The 15,703-nt window shown below is 33.5% G+C and overlaps 1 protein-coding gene across 1 annotated transcript in view; it reads right to left on the bottom strand.

Annotated features, from left to right (window-relative positions):
• The window catches only part of SKAP1 (src kinase associated phosphoprotein 1), a 255,361-nt gene that overhangs the window by 213,695 nt on the left and 25,963 nt on the right, over window positions 1-15,703 (bottom strand). Inside the window, exon 2 of the mRNA XM_031469714.2 lies at window positions 9,346-9,451. Within this exon, the coding sequence (XP_031325574.2) occupies window positions 9,346-9,451 (106 nt within the window). The remainder of the gene's footprint in view (window positions 1-9,345; window positions 9,452-15,703) is intronic.

The following is a 15,703-nucleotide window of genomic DNA, read 5'->3' as shown; positions in this document are numbered from 1 at the left end:
GAATTTTCCCTCTTTTCCTTGTTAACTCTCCTATGCATTCATTTCTTTAATAAAAAAAAAAGGGGGCTTGAGGTAGAAAACCTTACAAAAGGCCTTTTCTTCTAAGGAACTATTAGCTATACACACTACTTTCATGAGCATGTCAAACATCTATCTTATGTGATTAAATACTTTTGTGGAACCTCTACTATTTCAAACTGGGCACCTAGATATTCAGTAAAAGAGTAAGAGACTAGGAGCAGCAATTAATTCTAGTTATGCCATATGGCAGTATAGAACACTAGCTGGAACCTGGAAATTCAATTTCACAAGAGTCTTACTTATTCTGAATTTTAATCATTAGAGGATCAGCAAACATATGCCTACCAACCTGCTCCATTTACACAAAATTCTAAAGAATAATCACACTGCACACTCAAAAATGATTGGTTTTTCCCAAATGGACTTAAAATTTCTCTCCTACCAGATTCTCAAAATAAAGTAGCTGCTGACAGCTCCAGTTTAATCTCCCTGTTAAATAATATCTTCAAAGAGTTCTTTCAATGAATAGCATTGCTTGCTTTCTTACCATTTTCATTGTCAGCTCACAATTTTGCACAAGTATAATTTTCTCTGGATTCCTCAGCCCTGGGGCTGGTTTGGGTGCTGGCCCTCCTGTCCCTGTGTACTCCCTCCATTGTGTCTGTCACTGCTAAGAGACCCATCCCACCATATTCTCTCCATTTTACTTCCCTCCAGAATGAAGCCATTATTATTTTCAACACATACTCCATACCCTGTCTTCTTAGAGCTAAGATACTTTCATCTCCTGTACATCTAATAATTTCAAGGTAAGGACAGCAAAATCAGTTCTTGTTCCGTGAACTTTTGTCTCTGGTGCTTGAGAGACTATCCTAATATCCTCTGAACATGTTTTAGTGATAACATTTACTGCACCAGGGCCAAAATGATTTTCTGCCACTTTCAATTCTAGTTCAATAAAAGAATAAGAGCTTTGTTTCTAACCTCTGTCATTTTTAATACCATAAAATGGTTTAAAAAATGTAAAATTGAGTTCCATTTCCTACTGGACTACCAATCTCATATTAGCTTTCCTTTTATCAAATTTATGAGAAAAGTTAGAAATTGCCTTTCCTTGAAAAAGATTAAAATTTCCCACTCTCCTGGGCAAAATGTTTGAATTGAATGTCAGCTCTCAATAATTGCTGGTCTAGAAGTTTTAAAGAAGTATGAAAGTTAGATACTTAAAGTTAGTTATGTCAGAAATAACAGACTGGAGGATTACCCCTTCGTCTACCATCATTCTGTAATAATAAGATTATTCCTAGAAAATTATCATCCTAAAAAAATTACAAACATGTTTGTTATATTTCCAAATTGAGGAAGCATGTGGTTTTCTGAAACCACAGTGATTGAGGTCCATGATTTCTGAACTGCAAAGTGAAACAAATAATGCTTTTTGCAACATTACATTATGAAATATTTCAAATATGCATAAAAGGTAAAAGAACACCCACATATACCCACAACCTAGATTCTATGATTCACTTTTGTTGTATTTGTTTTGTCACATATCCATCTCTCTTTTTTGATGCATTCTAAAATAAACTGCAGACTTGGCTATACTCTACCATGAATATATAATTAATTAAACTTCAATATTTATTAAAAGAACTATAGTTCTTTTAAACCAATAATCTTCTGGAATATGCCAATTTCTTGTAGTGGTTTGGCCAAGTAAACTACGCAACCAATTAGAAATTCTATATTCTAAATCCGAATCTTTCCTCAAAAAATAAAAATAGACTTACCATATGATCTAGCAATCCCACTTCTGGGTATATATCTGGAGGGAACTCTAATGCAAAAAGATACATGCACCCCAATATTCATAGCAGCACTGTATACAATAGCCAAGATATGGAACCAACCTAAATGTCCATTGAAAGATGACTGGATAAAGAAGTTGTGGTATATTTATACAATGGAATACTACTCTGCCATAAAAAGCATAAAATAATGCCATTTGCAGCAACATGGATGGACCTAGAGATCATCATTCTAAGTGAAGTAAGCCAGAGAGAGAAAGAAAAATACCCTATGATATCACCCATATGTGGAATCTAAAAAAAAGAGGACACTATGAACTCATCTACAAAACAGAAACAGACTCACAGACTTAGTAAACAATCATGGTTACCAGGGAAAGGGGGTGGGAGGGGATAAATTTGGGAGTTTGAGATTTAGAAATGTTAGCCACTGTATATAAAAATAGATTTAAAAAAAGTTTCTTTTGTATAGCACAGGGAATTATGTTCGATATCTTGTAATAACTTAATAAAAAAATGGAAATGAATATATGTATGTAAATGGGAAATTGTGCTGTACACCAAGAGATTGACACATTGTAACTGACTGTACTTTAATTTATAATTTTTTAAAATTTTTAATAAAGCTAAAGCTCTAAATGTTCTTCAAAACAATGAACCGTACATACATATAAATTTTTAAAATACTTGCAGTATATTGTGTTTATGTATTTACATACAATATATTGTATATGTGCAAATTTTAACAATTCTACCTAATAAAACTGAAAAATGAAAAAAATCCTAATCCTTTGTTAATTCTGTTACTTTGAGTAATTTTTTATATCTCAGTTCTCTCAACAAAGGAACAAAGGCACTTGGTAGACACGGTAGAAGGTCTTGATTACCAAATTGTAAGATGAACCTTGTGGTTAATGGCAGAATTTATAAGCGAGAGACACTCACTAATATAACTAAAAGAAATAGCTAATTGGAGATTACGTGGGCATAAAGTTTTCTGTAAATTATAATGAGAACCTCAACAAGGCTCACAAACTCAAGAGGGAGCTTGAGTTTGAGCAATTAATGATAATGCATCTTATATCAGCCACACTGTATCTACGATAAGACAATTTGAGGCTGGATTATTGAAGACTGGGTTATTCCAAGTGAGAATTTCGTTAACAACACACTAGCATCAAATTGGAATTTTCTTGGCTTTGCAAAGCCTTAGTATTACTGGTTTGTAAACTCCCTATTAATTAACTACAGTAAGAGATGCCACAGGGATAGCTGCCCCTTTCTTAAAGAGCTGTTTGTTCCCCTACGCTGATTTTTTTTCCTTTTGGAAGACTGGCCCTGGAAGGGGCATCCTTTGAAGCCTGAAGAATCAAAGCTGCTGCAAAGCACTGCTGAGAGTTTCGAAAGAAATATGAAGGAACTACATTGGACCTGGGGCGATAGGCTGAGATCTTCCCAAACAGGTCAGCAGTTGGTCTATAAAATATTCCCATTGCCAAGGAGGCGGTGACATCTTGTGTAAATCAAAAACTAAAACCCTAAGATATCTCATTTCCATTTTAAATGCATGGGGGTTAAATATGGATATCTAGCACTAGAGATGTTCCTGTGGGACTGATTTTTTTCCTGTTTTCTCAGAGCCCTTTACTGAGCGTGGTAAGCAGGATGGCATTTCATTATCAACCCTGCTAGCACTGCACTTTGGGGAGACTAGATGAGGCCACACAGTGAGAGAGAAGATTCAGCTTCCAAAGAAGAAATGATTCACGTAGTGTGACTGTTAAAAACCACTTTAGGCCCAACTCATTCTCAACAGAATCATGAAATGAAATAAAATCCCAAGGAAATGAAATTTCCTGCATCATTTTGTAAATTAAAAAAAAAATCATAGTGATACCATAAAAAATCAAATGAAGGTTTCAAGGTTTGGTTGGTAATGCTTGCATTTTCGTACCATTTGGGGAAAAAAGAATGTTATTTGCATTTTGGAGGATGCAACTTAAAAAGAAAACACAAGATCACGGTTAGGAGAATCTTCCACTGAATCGATGTTATCGAAGTTAATGTCAAAACAGAGTTTGGCTCCTGACAGCTGACCCAGTGCTCTTGCATTTCTCTCCCCTTTGCTCTAGTTTCGCAGTAACACAGAAAGTGGATACAGGGTGGATCTATATCAGAAATAAGAGAAAACAGGCAAATTAGAGAAAACCACAATCAAGAAGGCCCCACGCCACAAGTTTCTGGAGATCCACAAATAGATAACACAGAAAGGCATTTTCCCCCCATTAGTTTTCTATAAGGAGAGAAAATAGTACAGCATTGGGACAAAAGACTAGCTCCAGATGAAATGAAACTTAAAATCAAGGCCAAAGTAAACTGGTAAAATGAAGACAGTAATTTCAGATAAATTATCTTTTCACACAATGTATGAATTAAGGGCACCCATTTATAGGCAAATAAAAAAGCTTCTAGTATTAAAAAATTGACACTGAGGATTTTCTGAGACCTTCCAAGACAAATCCATATTGAGTAGATAATAGGAATGTGCCCAGGTGATAATGATGGCTATAATTCTATCAGGAGTAAAGAAAATTTCAGCAACCTAACTAAATGACTGAAGAGCAATACTCAGCATATTATTCTAATGGGTCAGTCCAACCTGAAGGGTGCAAGTTCAGTTACCTGTCTGCCTCCTAGGTCTCATTTCAAGATTCTTTTCGCTCTTGATAGAACATACTATCTGTTTAAAGAGCTCAGTACAGGGAATTTTTAATAAAAAGGTTTGAAAGGAACACATTTATTAATCCAAGCTTTTTTTTTTAAACCCACTTATTACTTAGCATAAAAATACTAAAAAATTATTATATATCAGTTATTTGTATAAAATATTTATTTTATGGGATGCCCAAAGGGAGAAGCTTCTGATCACTAATACAGCCTAGTAAAAGAAAATAAAAGTGGATCAATTTAATCTTACAGCTGGTGCTAATTCCAAGATACTTGCACAAGTAAAAGAATAAACAAAATAATCTCCATCATCAAATCAAAAGGAGAGTTATACATTTCAAGGATGATTTGAAAGGACACGAGACTTGCTATGAAAGAGCATATAATAAAATGATCTTCCTTTCCAGGTTAAGCCAAGAAACCAACAGCAGGTAATATATCAGTCCCACCTGAAGAGAATTTCAGACTAAAAGAGCAATAAATATAACCCCTCACTGCCCCAATAAGTTTATCTTCAAAAATCTTTAACACGATTGTGAAATCTCAACATACACTCATTGAAAAACAGAAAACTAGTATAGAAATTTGGTATATAGTTGATCAGCTGAAAGACATGAAATCGTTTTGGGTTTTTTTTTTTTTTTTTTTGGATTAAGGATGAGAGGCAGAGATAGGACTGAAAAAGGAAGAAATAAATTGTTAACCTTCGAGATGTGGTCAAATTATTGCTCCGTATGATTTTGAGCCTTTTCAGAGCTCTTTAAACTTAGATGGATTGCACAAGTACTTTTTTTTTTTTTTGCTATGGATATAAGTAGCAAAATGAACAACAGGTTATGAGCAAATATCTAAATTTGCAAGCAACACAAATGTACCAACAACACATTCCACATTAGTTCTCTTGATAAGCACACTTCATTCCAATGTGTTTTGTTTGGGAGTTTTAAGCTCAATAACCAGCTCTCAGGAAAAGTAAAACTCTCTATGTAATTAATAGTAATGATATTTACAGTACACTACTTTGAAAATTGTGCTTCCAAGAGTTATACTAGACTAACTCCCTGTCTTTCTTCCTATAATACAAAGACATCAGAATGATATATTCTTAAACTAAATCCTGTTTTAAAGCTAAATCCATGTTAAGCTGTAAGAAAAACTTGAAGTTCCCCCAAAAAATTGGAATTATTTTTATGATATTTCTACCAGTGTATCATGTTTCATGCAGAGCTATATGCTAACCACCCACAATGAGACATTTTTAAAGATATTCTTTCAACCTGTACTTTAAATGTCCTGAGTTTTGTGGCTTTTGGGCCATAATCCTGTTACATAAAGTTATTTCTTTATTTCTTTCCATTTCAATATGCTATTAATCTATCTGTCTCATTTTGGAACTCCTTTAACTTTCACAAAAGGAAATAATATTCCAAGTTTGTTTCCATTGGCTCTGGCCTTCACTTCCAACAGTGAGCATAAATGACTAGCTGTTCCAAAACGGGCCATCAAGAGAGAATTTATCCCTACCTCAGTAATAAAAATATTCTATATTGTTCATCCCTTCCCCCATTCTCAATGTATTCTTGCTGTCAGATGGCCTCCCTTGAATCAAACTTCAGAAATGCTCAACTGTTTCTACAAATGCGTAAGAACGCCATCAGATGTCTGAGTGTAGATCATGTCTGCTTCATTCCAGGTGTCTCACATCTGGCGCTGATCCTGCAGTGACCACCGTAATAAAACAGGAGGAGCCTCTGCCTGGCTTTCATCCTAATCATTCTCTAAAGAGCTCAGTGAAAACTTGGATTCAGAATGTGAAAACCGTTAGTTTTTAGGGAGAATGTTTAAATGAGGAAGCAGTTTGAAGAAGAGCAATGAACATCACAGCTCAGGACATCAAATACCACAACAGGATTTCATTTCCTTGGAATCACAGAAATTACCATCCGTTTTCTATTTTGTCTTATATGGAAAACATTATACATCATCGGTAACACTTGTAAGCCAAAAAAAAACCCAACCCCATATGTAGATAGAAATACGGATACGATTTTATTTTTAAGTCTGAGAGGAGAGAGAATAATGAAGCTACTTGTACTGAGAAACAGATGAGCACTTGGAGGAAATCCATGACTTCTGACACAACTATCCTTTCCTGGGGTCAGTGACTCTATGCAACAAAGGTGGCAAATGGCACATAACAGCTATGATGGAGTCAGACGCTTTAATTTACAGCAAGACCACAGCCATGGCAAGCAGCACTGAATTCTGAGCCACCTTAAAAATTAGGGCCAAGCCCCTAGAGTTTACGAAGAATCAGAGGCAGTGCTATTTTCACTTCTCTCCACCCTTTTCATTCTCAGCAGCACCGTGCTGAGGAAAGAATTACAGGGATTCAAGCAAGGACACAAGATAGAGTAGAAAGTTTTGGGGCGGAAATATGTGTATATACGGTATTTATATTTATCTAGTGGCTTTCCCAGATTATCCTGCTAGAGATTTCTTACCTACCTTCCAAATAAACTCTGATGTGCCAAATTAATAATTTTAGATATGTTCCTACTCTCCCCAACAAATCTACCAAACCCTTAACATTTTATTGCTTTAATATGACTAAAGATAAAACTTTTTAAGTGGCTTTCAACAATTCTTTTGATGTTACTTGGCAACTTGCCATATACATTTAACTCTCAAGTTTGATGAGTTCCAAATTTCTTTTCACACCCAGCCTCTGGGAAAGATACAACTTCTACACAAAGAAAGTAAATATGGTTGGCCTTGTACAAGCTTTAATTCTTTGAAACTGGCATCAGTACATATAAGTGCATAATATTGACCAGCCATAAAAGGGGCTACAGAGGCAATGTGTCTATAAAAAGAGGATTCAGCAAAACAAGGGTTACATTAATGGGATGATGATTGAATAGGTAAATGTAAGACAATTTCAAACAGCTTGCCAAAGGGAAGCCTTGTTTTTCCATTTTCTTATACAGTATCTAATTTCTGGCTCCTCATTTCCTCTGTGATCTGATAATTATGAAATTCTAAATAAAGTGTCATCTTTCTTACAACAAATCAATGAACAGAAAGCTCCCATTAACAATGCAGATGTTTCCTAAAATTCCTGCTGGTTATTTCCTGAATGTCTGTCCCACAAACCACACAGCAAATTCTTTGAGAACAAGGAACCCTCTCTACCTCATAACAAATACAGCTTCTATGTGTGCACACATGGATATGAGTGTATGAGTGTGTGTGTATGCATTTAAAAAGAGGACTAAGAAATAATATGTACTGATAACAGCGAGTCACCACAAAAATCACCTTTTATTACCAATTTCAGATTGAAATTAGCCCTTTCCAAATGCTGTGGTACAAATATGGGAAAGGAGAACTCCTATTCATTGTATATTTGTCTCTACAGATGCAGTAAAATTGTTTTTACATTCCTTATCACAGATTTATACCACTAATAGCACCACATACACAATTATAGTTTGGGCATCCCTCTCCCTATAACATAATTTAAAATAATTCCACCTTTATTCCTCATGTCATCCTTATAATAATCCTATAGTATAAAGGTCAACTTTGTATTAAAAAAATAAAAAATTCTATGGATTATGAACTAACAGGTACACAACTAAGCCTAAATTTATCTAAATAAAGTAACATTACAGGGAAGTTTGTTTTAAACACTCTTTCAGGCTAATAAAAATTATAGATATTCTTACTTTTGCAAAAAGCTTCCATCTTCTGCATTCTGTTTGTTTCAATTATTTAGGGCAACCCAGGCTGATAATTACACAGTCCCCAGTTGCTGAGTAAAAGTGATGCTTAATTAGCCAGCAGGAAAGATCGATTAAGATCCAGCAGGGCATCTTGTGAGGTTCTCTCACATTCCTGGAGGGAATATATTCTGGCTGTGCCCTTCGAAAGGATAAAACTCTCAGCTTCTAAGGAGTTTCAATGAAGTTTCTAAAGTAGATGCCAAGATCGGTCAGCCACACAAATTAAATTCCAGTCATAACCCTGTAGATGTTCTCCCTTTTACTAAGAGTACTCAGTTCAAACATTCTGAATCACATGGCCACCAGGTTGGAAAAGGCTTAAAATAACACTCACTTATCCCCAACTCTCATTCAGTTAATTCAGTTACCACATTTTGAGCAAGAAGTGATTAGGAAATAAATTGTAAAGGAAAATTTTTATTTCTTCCTCTCCCAAGTAAGTGTATGTATCTGTCAGGTGCTCACATTCTAAAAGGCACAAATTAGGTCAGGGCCTTTAATTAAAAAAAAAATTAGTGAGCATGATATTCCAACCAGTCTGAGACTAAAACATCCTAATATGGTCATAGGAAAAGTATGGTTTAAGTTTTCTATTAGGGAAGGAGATTTGGATGTAAACCAGGAATAAAAATCATAATGAAAATTAATTATCTCATGTGGCTTAACATCCTCCCTTTTAGTAAATTGGACAAGCACAAATACTTAGCTTTTCACACATTTGCAAAAGTGTTCAATAAAGAACAACATAACAATCCAGAGCTAAAAGCAGAATAATTTTCTTAACATACATAGTTATCAAAATTTTCTATTTTGGTAAACTACCCAACTATGCCTGCCTCACTTTAATTCAATTCAGTAAACATTTATTAAGCCTCTACCAAGTGTAAAGAACTATGATGGATATGTCTTACCTTGCTAATTTATATACTGAAGTAGACTTTACTGATTATAAACTGTTTTAAAGCTTATAAAGAAGAATAATGGAACTGGTTGATACAAACCTAGCTCTGATTTGCTGAAAGCCCCGTAGGATATGGTCTCTGTGGTCTCTTGCACCAGCACTGAGGTTCTCATTCCGCAAACCTTCTGCCAGGAAATCCTCAGCATCTAAAAGAAAGGGAAAGTTGATCAATGAAAAAGAAAAAATACTAAGGAAGAAAGAGAAAATCTGAAAGACTAAGAAATAGGTATTACTTTCTCTTTAAAAATGTTAAAGTTGCAGAACAATGTGAATGTAATTAACGCACACTTAAAAATGGTTAAAATAGTAAATTATATGTTATGTATATTTCGCCAGAATAAAAAGTAAGTAAAACTCTACATATGCCTGTAGGTGACACTTTCTAATAATCCAAGAACTTTCGACGAATTTAGAAAGCTAATACATATATTAACCACAAAAATAACTATTTTCTAAACCATCTTAAAAAAACAGTTAAATGTTAATTATCACTGATGGCAGAGGATGGACTGTCAGTTTCATAAACATATAAACATTACAAACAAGTCATAGTGGGTCACAGGCCAATAGAAGCTAGAGAGAAATGTCAATAAATAGAACTTAAATTTAAAACAGAGCTGAACTGAAAAATCAAGAACAAAAAGAGCAGGCATTCAAAGAAGAAAACTAATTAGCAGATGCATCACCAATGAAAATGACAGTGCAACCAACTGAAGGAACCCACATGGAAAAGAAAAAACATACCCAAGAGAAGAAAACTGCAATTAGGGTGAGAATACACTACAAAATAGGGATCTGATAGAAATATATAATACGAAACAAATCATGTTATATTGAAAGAAACTGGGGAGGCATCTACAAATTTTTCAAAGACAAAAATACACTGATACTGACTATAATTGCTAGAAATGCTAATTACATACTCTATTATGCATAAAAGGGTTATCATCCCTAAAATGTATATAAATAATATAGTTAAAAGTTTCCATCTCCAAAAATAGTGCCTGTAATATGAAACTGTTAGATATACTACCAAAATAATGTTATGAATTTATATAACATTTGGGTTACATAGGACACTTAAAATTTTGTTTTACATTCATACCATTCAACACCATCAAACAAAAAAAATCCTAGATAGTCATCACCAGAACTTTTGATGAAGTACAAAGTTCTGGAAATAAAATTTCACAGAGGACCACCATCAACTTCCAAGACCTGCATCACATCTATTGCATATGTCATTTAATAGGTTCCGCCAAAGTCTTCCAGAGACTAAAGAATGAGAAAATGAGAAGTTGAATTAAAAGGTAAAAAATAAATGCTAGCTAAAATTAAATTAATGTAGTACACCATATTAATAGGATAAAGGACCAAGACCACACGATAATCCCAACAGGTGGAAAAAAAGCTTTAGACAAAATTCCACAGCCCTTCATGATTTTAAACAAACAAACAAGAAAATAAACATTCAACAAACTAGAAATAGAAGGAAATTTCCTTAGCCTGACAAAGATCATCTACCAAAACCCCACTAATGTCACATTTAACAGTGTGTGAAAATTAATAAACAGTATCTGCATTTTAAATAAAGTCAGGATGCCAGAAGAGGGAGCTCTCATTCCCTCCCCATTGATGTCAATTGCAGACCCAACAGGAAGAGATGTACCTTTGCATCTCCAACAAGAAGAAGGTTGGCACTTTACTACCCAGCAGGAGGAAGGAAAAATTTCTCCTTGCCCAGCAAGAGCGCACCCAATGAGAGACTGTTACACAACTCAGCTAATGAAAAGCTCCCAGTTTCCTCCAATGAACTCTTTGTTTATAACAGCCCCTCCTAACTCCTCCTTCTCCTCTATAAAAGAAAGTTCCTCTCTTCTATTCTCTAGACTTGCCTGTGGATCATCACAGACTGCATGCTCTGAATTAAGTCTTTGTTGTTCCCAAATAACCCCATTTTGCTGGTAAAATAACTGGTTGTTTTATTGTTTTAGGTCAACAAGTGAAAGACTGCTATCCCCTATTCCTAAGATTAGCAACAAGACAAGATGTCTAATCTCACCACTTATACTCAACATTGTACTGGGGCTAGCCAGGGCAATTGTGCAAGAAAATGAAATTAAAAGAGTCCAGATTAGAAAGGAAGAAATAAAACTATCTCTACTTGCAGATGATACAATCTTGTATATAGAAAACCCCAAGGAATCCACCAAAAAACTATTAGAATTAATAAATGAGTTCAGTAAGTTTGCAGGATATAAGATTAATATACAAAAATCAGTTGTATTTCTATATAATAGCAATGAACAAACCAAAATTAAATCAGGAAAATACCTTTTAAGAAAACATTCCAATTAAGAAAACAGGATTAAACACTTAGGAATAAATTTAACAAAAGAAGCACAGAACTTAAACTCTGAAAACTACAAAATATTACTGAAAGAAGTTAAAGACCTAAGTAAATGGAAAGACATCCTATGTTCATATATAAGACTTACTACTGTTAATATGGCAGTATTCCTCCAATTGATCTAAATCAATGTGATCTCTATAAAAATCTGAGCTGGCTTTTTTTGCAGAAACTGACAAGCTGATCCTATAATTCATTTGGAAATCCAAGGAACCCAGAATAGCCAAAACAATTTTGAAAAAGAAGGATAAATTTGGAGGATTCACAGATTTTCTGATTTCAAAACTTACTACAAAGCTACAGTAACCAAGACAATATGGTACTGGCATAAAGATAGACACATAGTTCAAAGGAACAGAATTGGGAATTCAGAAGTAAACCCTCATATTTATAGTCAATAAATTTTTGATACAGATGCCAAGACAATTCAATGGAAAAGAATAAAACTATAAAAGTGTCAGAAGAAAACAGGCATAAATCCTTGTGGCCTTGGGTTAATAATAGTTTCTTAGGTATGATGCCAAAAGAAAAAATAAATTGGACATCAAAAATGAAAAAACAGTGTGCTCCAAAGGATGTCATCAAGAAAGTGAAAAGATAACCCATAGAATGGGAGAAAATTTTTGCAAATCATACATCTGATGAGACTTATATGTAGAATATATAAAAAGCTCTTACAACTCAATAATAGAAAGACAAATAACCCAATTTTAAAACAAGTAAAGGATCTAAATAGACATTTATCTAAGGAAGATATACAAATGACCAATAAACACATAAAAAGATGCTCAACATCAGCTGTCATCAGGAAAATGAAAATCAAAACCACAATGAGGTACCACTTCACATCCACTAGGATGGTGACAGTCAAAAAGATGGACAGTAATGAGTGTTGTCAAAGATGCAGAGAAATTAAAATCCTAACACACTGCTAGTGGCAATGTAAAATGGTGCTGCCACTTTGTAAAAGTCTGGAATTTCCTCAAAAGGTTAAACAGAGAGTTACCATGTGACCTAGCAATTCCACTACTAGATATACACCCAAAAGAAATGAAAACAGGAGTTCAAACAAAAACTTGTACACAAATGTTCATAGTAGCATTATTCTTAATAGCCAATATGTGGACAAAACCCAAATATCCATCAACCGATGAAGAGACAAATAAAAGAAACTAAAAATAATCTATACAATGGAATATTACTCAGCAATGAAAAATAAAATGCTGATACATGCTACAATACAAATAAATCTCTGAAATAATTTCACCAACCAAAAGAAAGCAGTCACAAAGGCCACATATTGTCTAATTCCATTCACATGAAATATACAGAATAGGCAAAATCTATAGAAAAAGAAAGCAGATTAGTGGATGCCTAGGGCTGTGGGAGGGAGGAGGCAGATTGGAGAATGCAGGCTAAAGGGGTTCAAGTTTTCTTTGGGAATGATGAAAATGTTCTAAAATTTACTGTGGTGATGATTGCACAACTCTGGGAATACTATACTAAAAGCCATTGGTTCAGTATGCTTTAAATGGGTAGGTTGTGTGGTACAGGAACTATATCTCAATGAAGCTGTTAAAAAATATAAATGAATGAATGAATGACAACATTTAAACATATCCTTCTGAACTTTCAAAACTGAAGGAAAATGAAAACATCCCTCAAGCATACCAATAGAAAAAAGTAAGTAGTCTACAAAATAACAGAGTCAAAGTGGCCTCTCCACAAAATAAGCACCAGAAAATGAAAGTTTTATAGCATTTTTAAAGGAAAAATACTGTGCTAAAGAATTCTAAACATACTCAATATGTTGGTTATATAATATGAAGGAGAACAACAAAATATTTTCAAACTCTGAATTTCTACCACCTACATTCTTCCCCAAGGAAATCTTTTCAAGGATATAATGATCAACAGAGAGAAAGAGGTGGTGATGAAATTCAAAACAGTAAAATAAGTTAAATCTAGATAATTGTGGTTAAATATGCTTTAAAACTTCTATTTTAAAGTAATTCTTAAGACATTTATAAAAAAATGTAATAAGCATCTGAATCTCAGTTAGGAAAGGAATAGAGAGGAAGAAAAACATGCTAAATTACCCATTTTCATAGGGCTAATGGGTACTATTCCATTCTTGATGATGCTAATTAAAGTAAATGGGTTCAACTATGATTTTTCAAAACACTAATGTAATAAAAGTAGAACAAAATATTTTTATTACTCAATATACTAAAATATAGAAAAAAATAAAGTAGCATAAAAATAAAACTCATAAAATGATATTCACTGATCACAATAATTGTGAAAAGTTAGACTCCTCTATTAAGAGTAAGCTACAAGGATATATTGTACAGCAAAGGGAACACAGACAACATTTTATAATAACTATAAATGGGGTTAATCTATAAAAATTTTGAATCACTATGTTGTACACCTGAAACTAATATAATATTATAAATCAACTATTCCTCAATAAAAAAAGAAGAAAAAAGTTAACAGAAACAAGTGAAAAAGAGAAAAGCAAAGTCAGACTATGTCAAAAGATACAATTAATTTAATTACTGTTTAAGAGATACTCACCTGAAACAAAGTGAAGCTGAAGTTAAAAAAAGAGAGGTGTGCAAAAACTCCTAAGCAAATTTTCTTAAAAAGAATAGCAATAATTCACATCAAAGTTGAACTCAAACAGGCCAACAGAGTCATTTTATTTTATGTAAGGTTCAATCCACAATAGAAATGACCTGTTATGTGCTAAATGGCACAGTACAAAAATATATACAGTGAAAACTGAGAAATTTAAGTAGAAATTACTGAAAAAACAATTGTAATGTTACTACTAGTCTCTGATAGATCAAGTGGACAAAAATATATAATTATTATACAGGGCAGTTATGTCCAATAGAAATAAAATAATTACGCATGTAATTTAAAATTCTCTAGTAACCTCTTTCAAAAGGTATCCAAAAAAGAGATGAAATTAATTTTAGTAATATTTATTTTATTTAACTCAATAGATCCAAAATCGTATCATTTTAATATGCAATGAACATAAAAATTATTATTGAAATATTTTACCTGTTTTTGCATTAAATCTTTAAGACCCTATGTGCATTTTATACTTAACAACACATATCAGTTCAAACTAGCCACATTTCAAATGTACAATAACCACATGTGGAGAGTGGTTACTATATTGGATAGTGCAGATATAGAGGATTTAAGCAATATAATTAATAGGATAGATAACAGAAGTGAAATAACTATGTAACCTAAAAATAAAATGCACCCTTTACAGCTGGCATGGAAAATTTATGAAAATTGATTAAACACTGGATTACAAAAAACCAGTAATTTCTTAAAAACTAAATTAGAAAGATCTTATTATATGACCATAACAAAATAAAATCAGAACTTAATATTAAAAAAAGATATACAAATCTCTCCACACTTAGAAGCTGAAAATACACTCCTACATATTCTGTGGGCCAAAGAGGAAACTCAAAACTATAATTACCGCCTATTGAGAAAATATCCTGTGTAAAATATTATAAGATGTGACCAGCACTGCCAGTGACAAATTCACAGACTTCAATATTTCCAATATTAAACAAGAAAGAATGAAAAGAAATACAGTAAATGCTAAATTCAAAAAATCAGAAAAGAGCAATAAAACCAGTCTGTGGAAAAGAAGAGGAAGGAAACAATAAAGATATAAGCAGAATTAGTAAGTCAGAACAGTGGTTGTCTAACAGTACTCTCTGGAGTCATAAGTGTCTGATAAGAAAGAGGAGTTGGGGGTGGTGGTCAAGTGATTGAGACTCTGGGAAACTCCCTTCCTTCCCCTTACTCCCCTTTGCTTTAATCACAAGTGCTTGGCTTTTATCTATTTATACACTGGGATTTCACATAAGATTTTAATTTTGAAAAGGGTTCCATTGCACGATTTAGTGGTTAAAAACCACTGAACTTGAAAATGGTGAGAAAAATA

The sequence above is a fragment of the Camelus dromedarius genome, chromosome 16 (assembly GCF_036321535.1).
Source record: "Camelus dromedarius isolate mCamDro1 chromosome 16, mCamDro1.pat, whole genome shotgun sequence".
In the NCBI taxonomy this organism is placed as follows: Eukaryota; Metazoa; Chordata; class Mammalia; order Artiodactyla; family Camelidae; genus Camelus; species Camelus dromedarius.
This window is presented reverse-complemented; position numbering and strand designations above follow the sequence as displayed.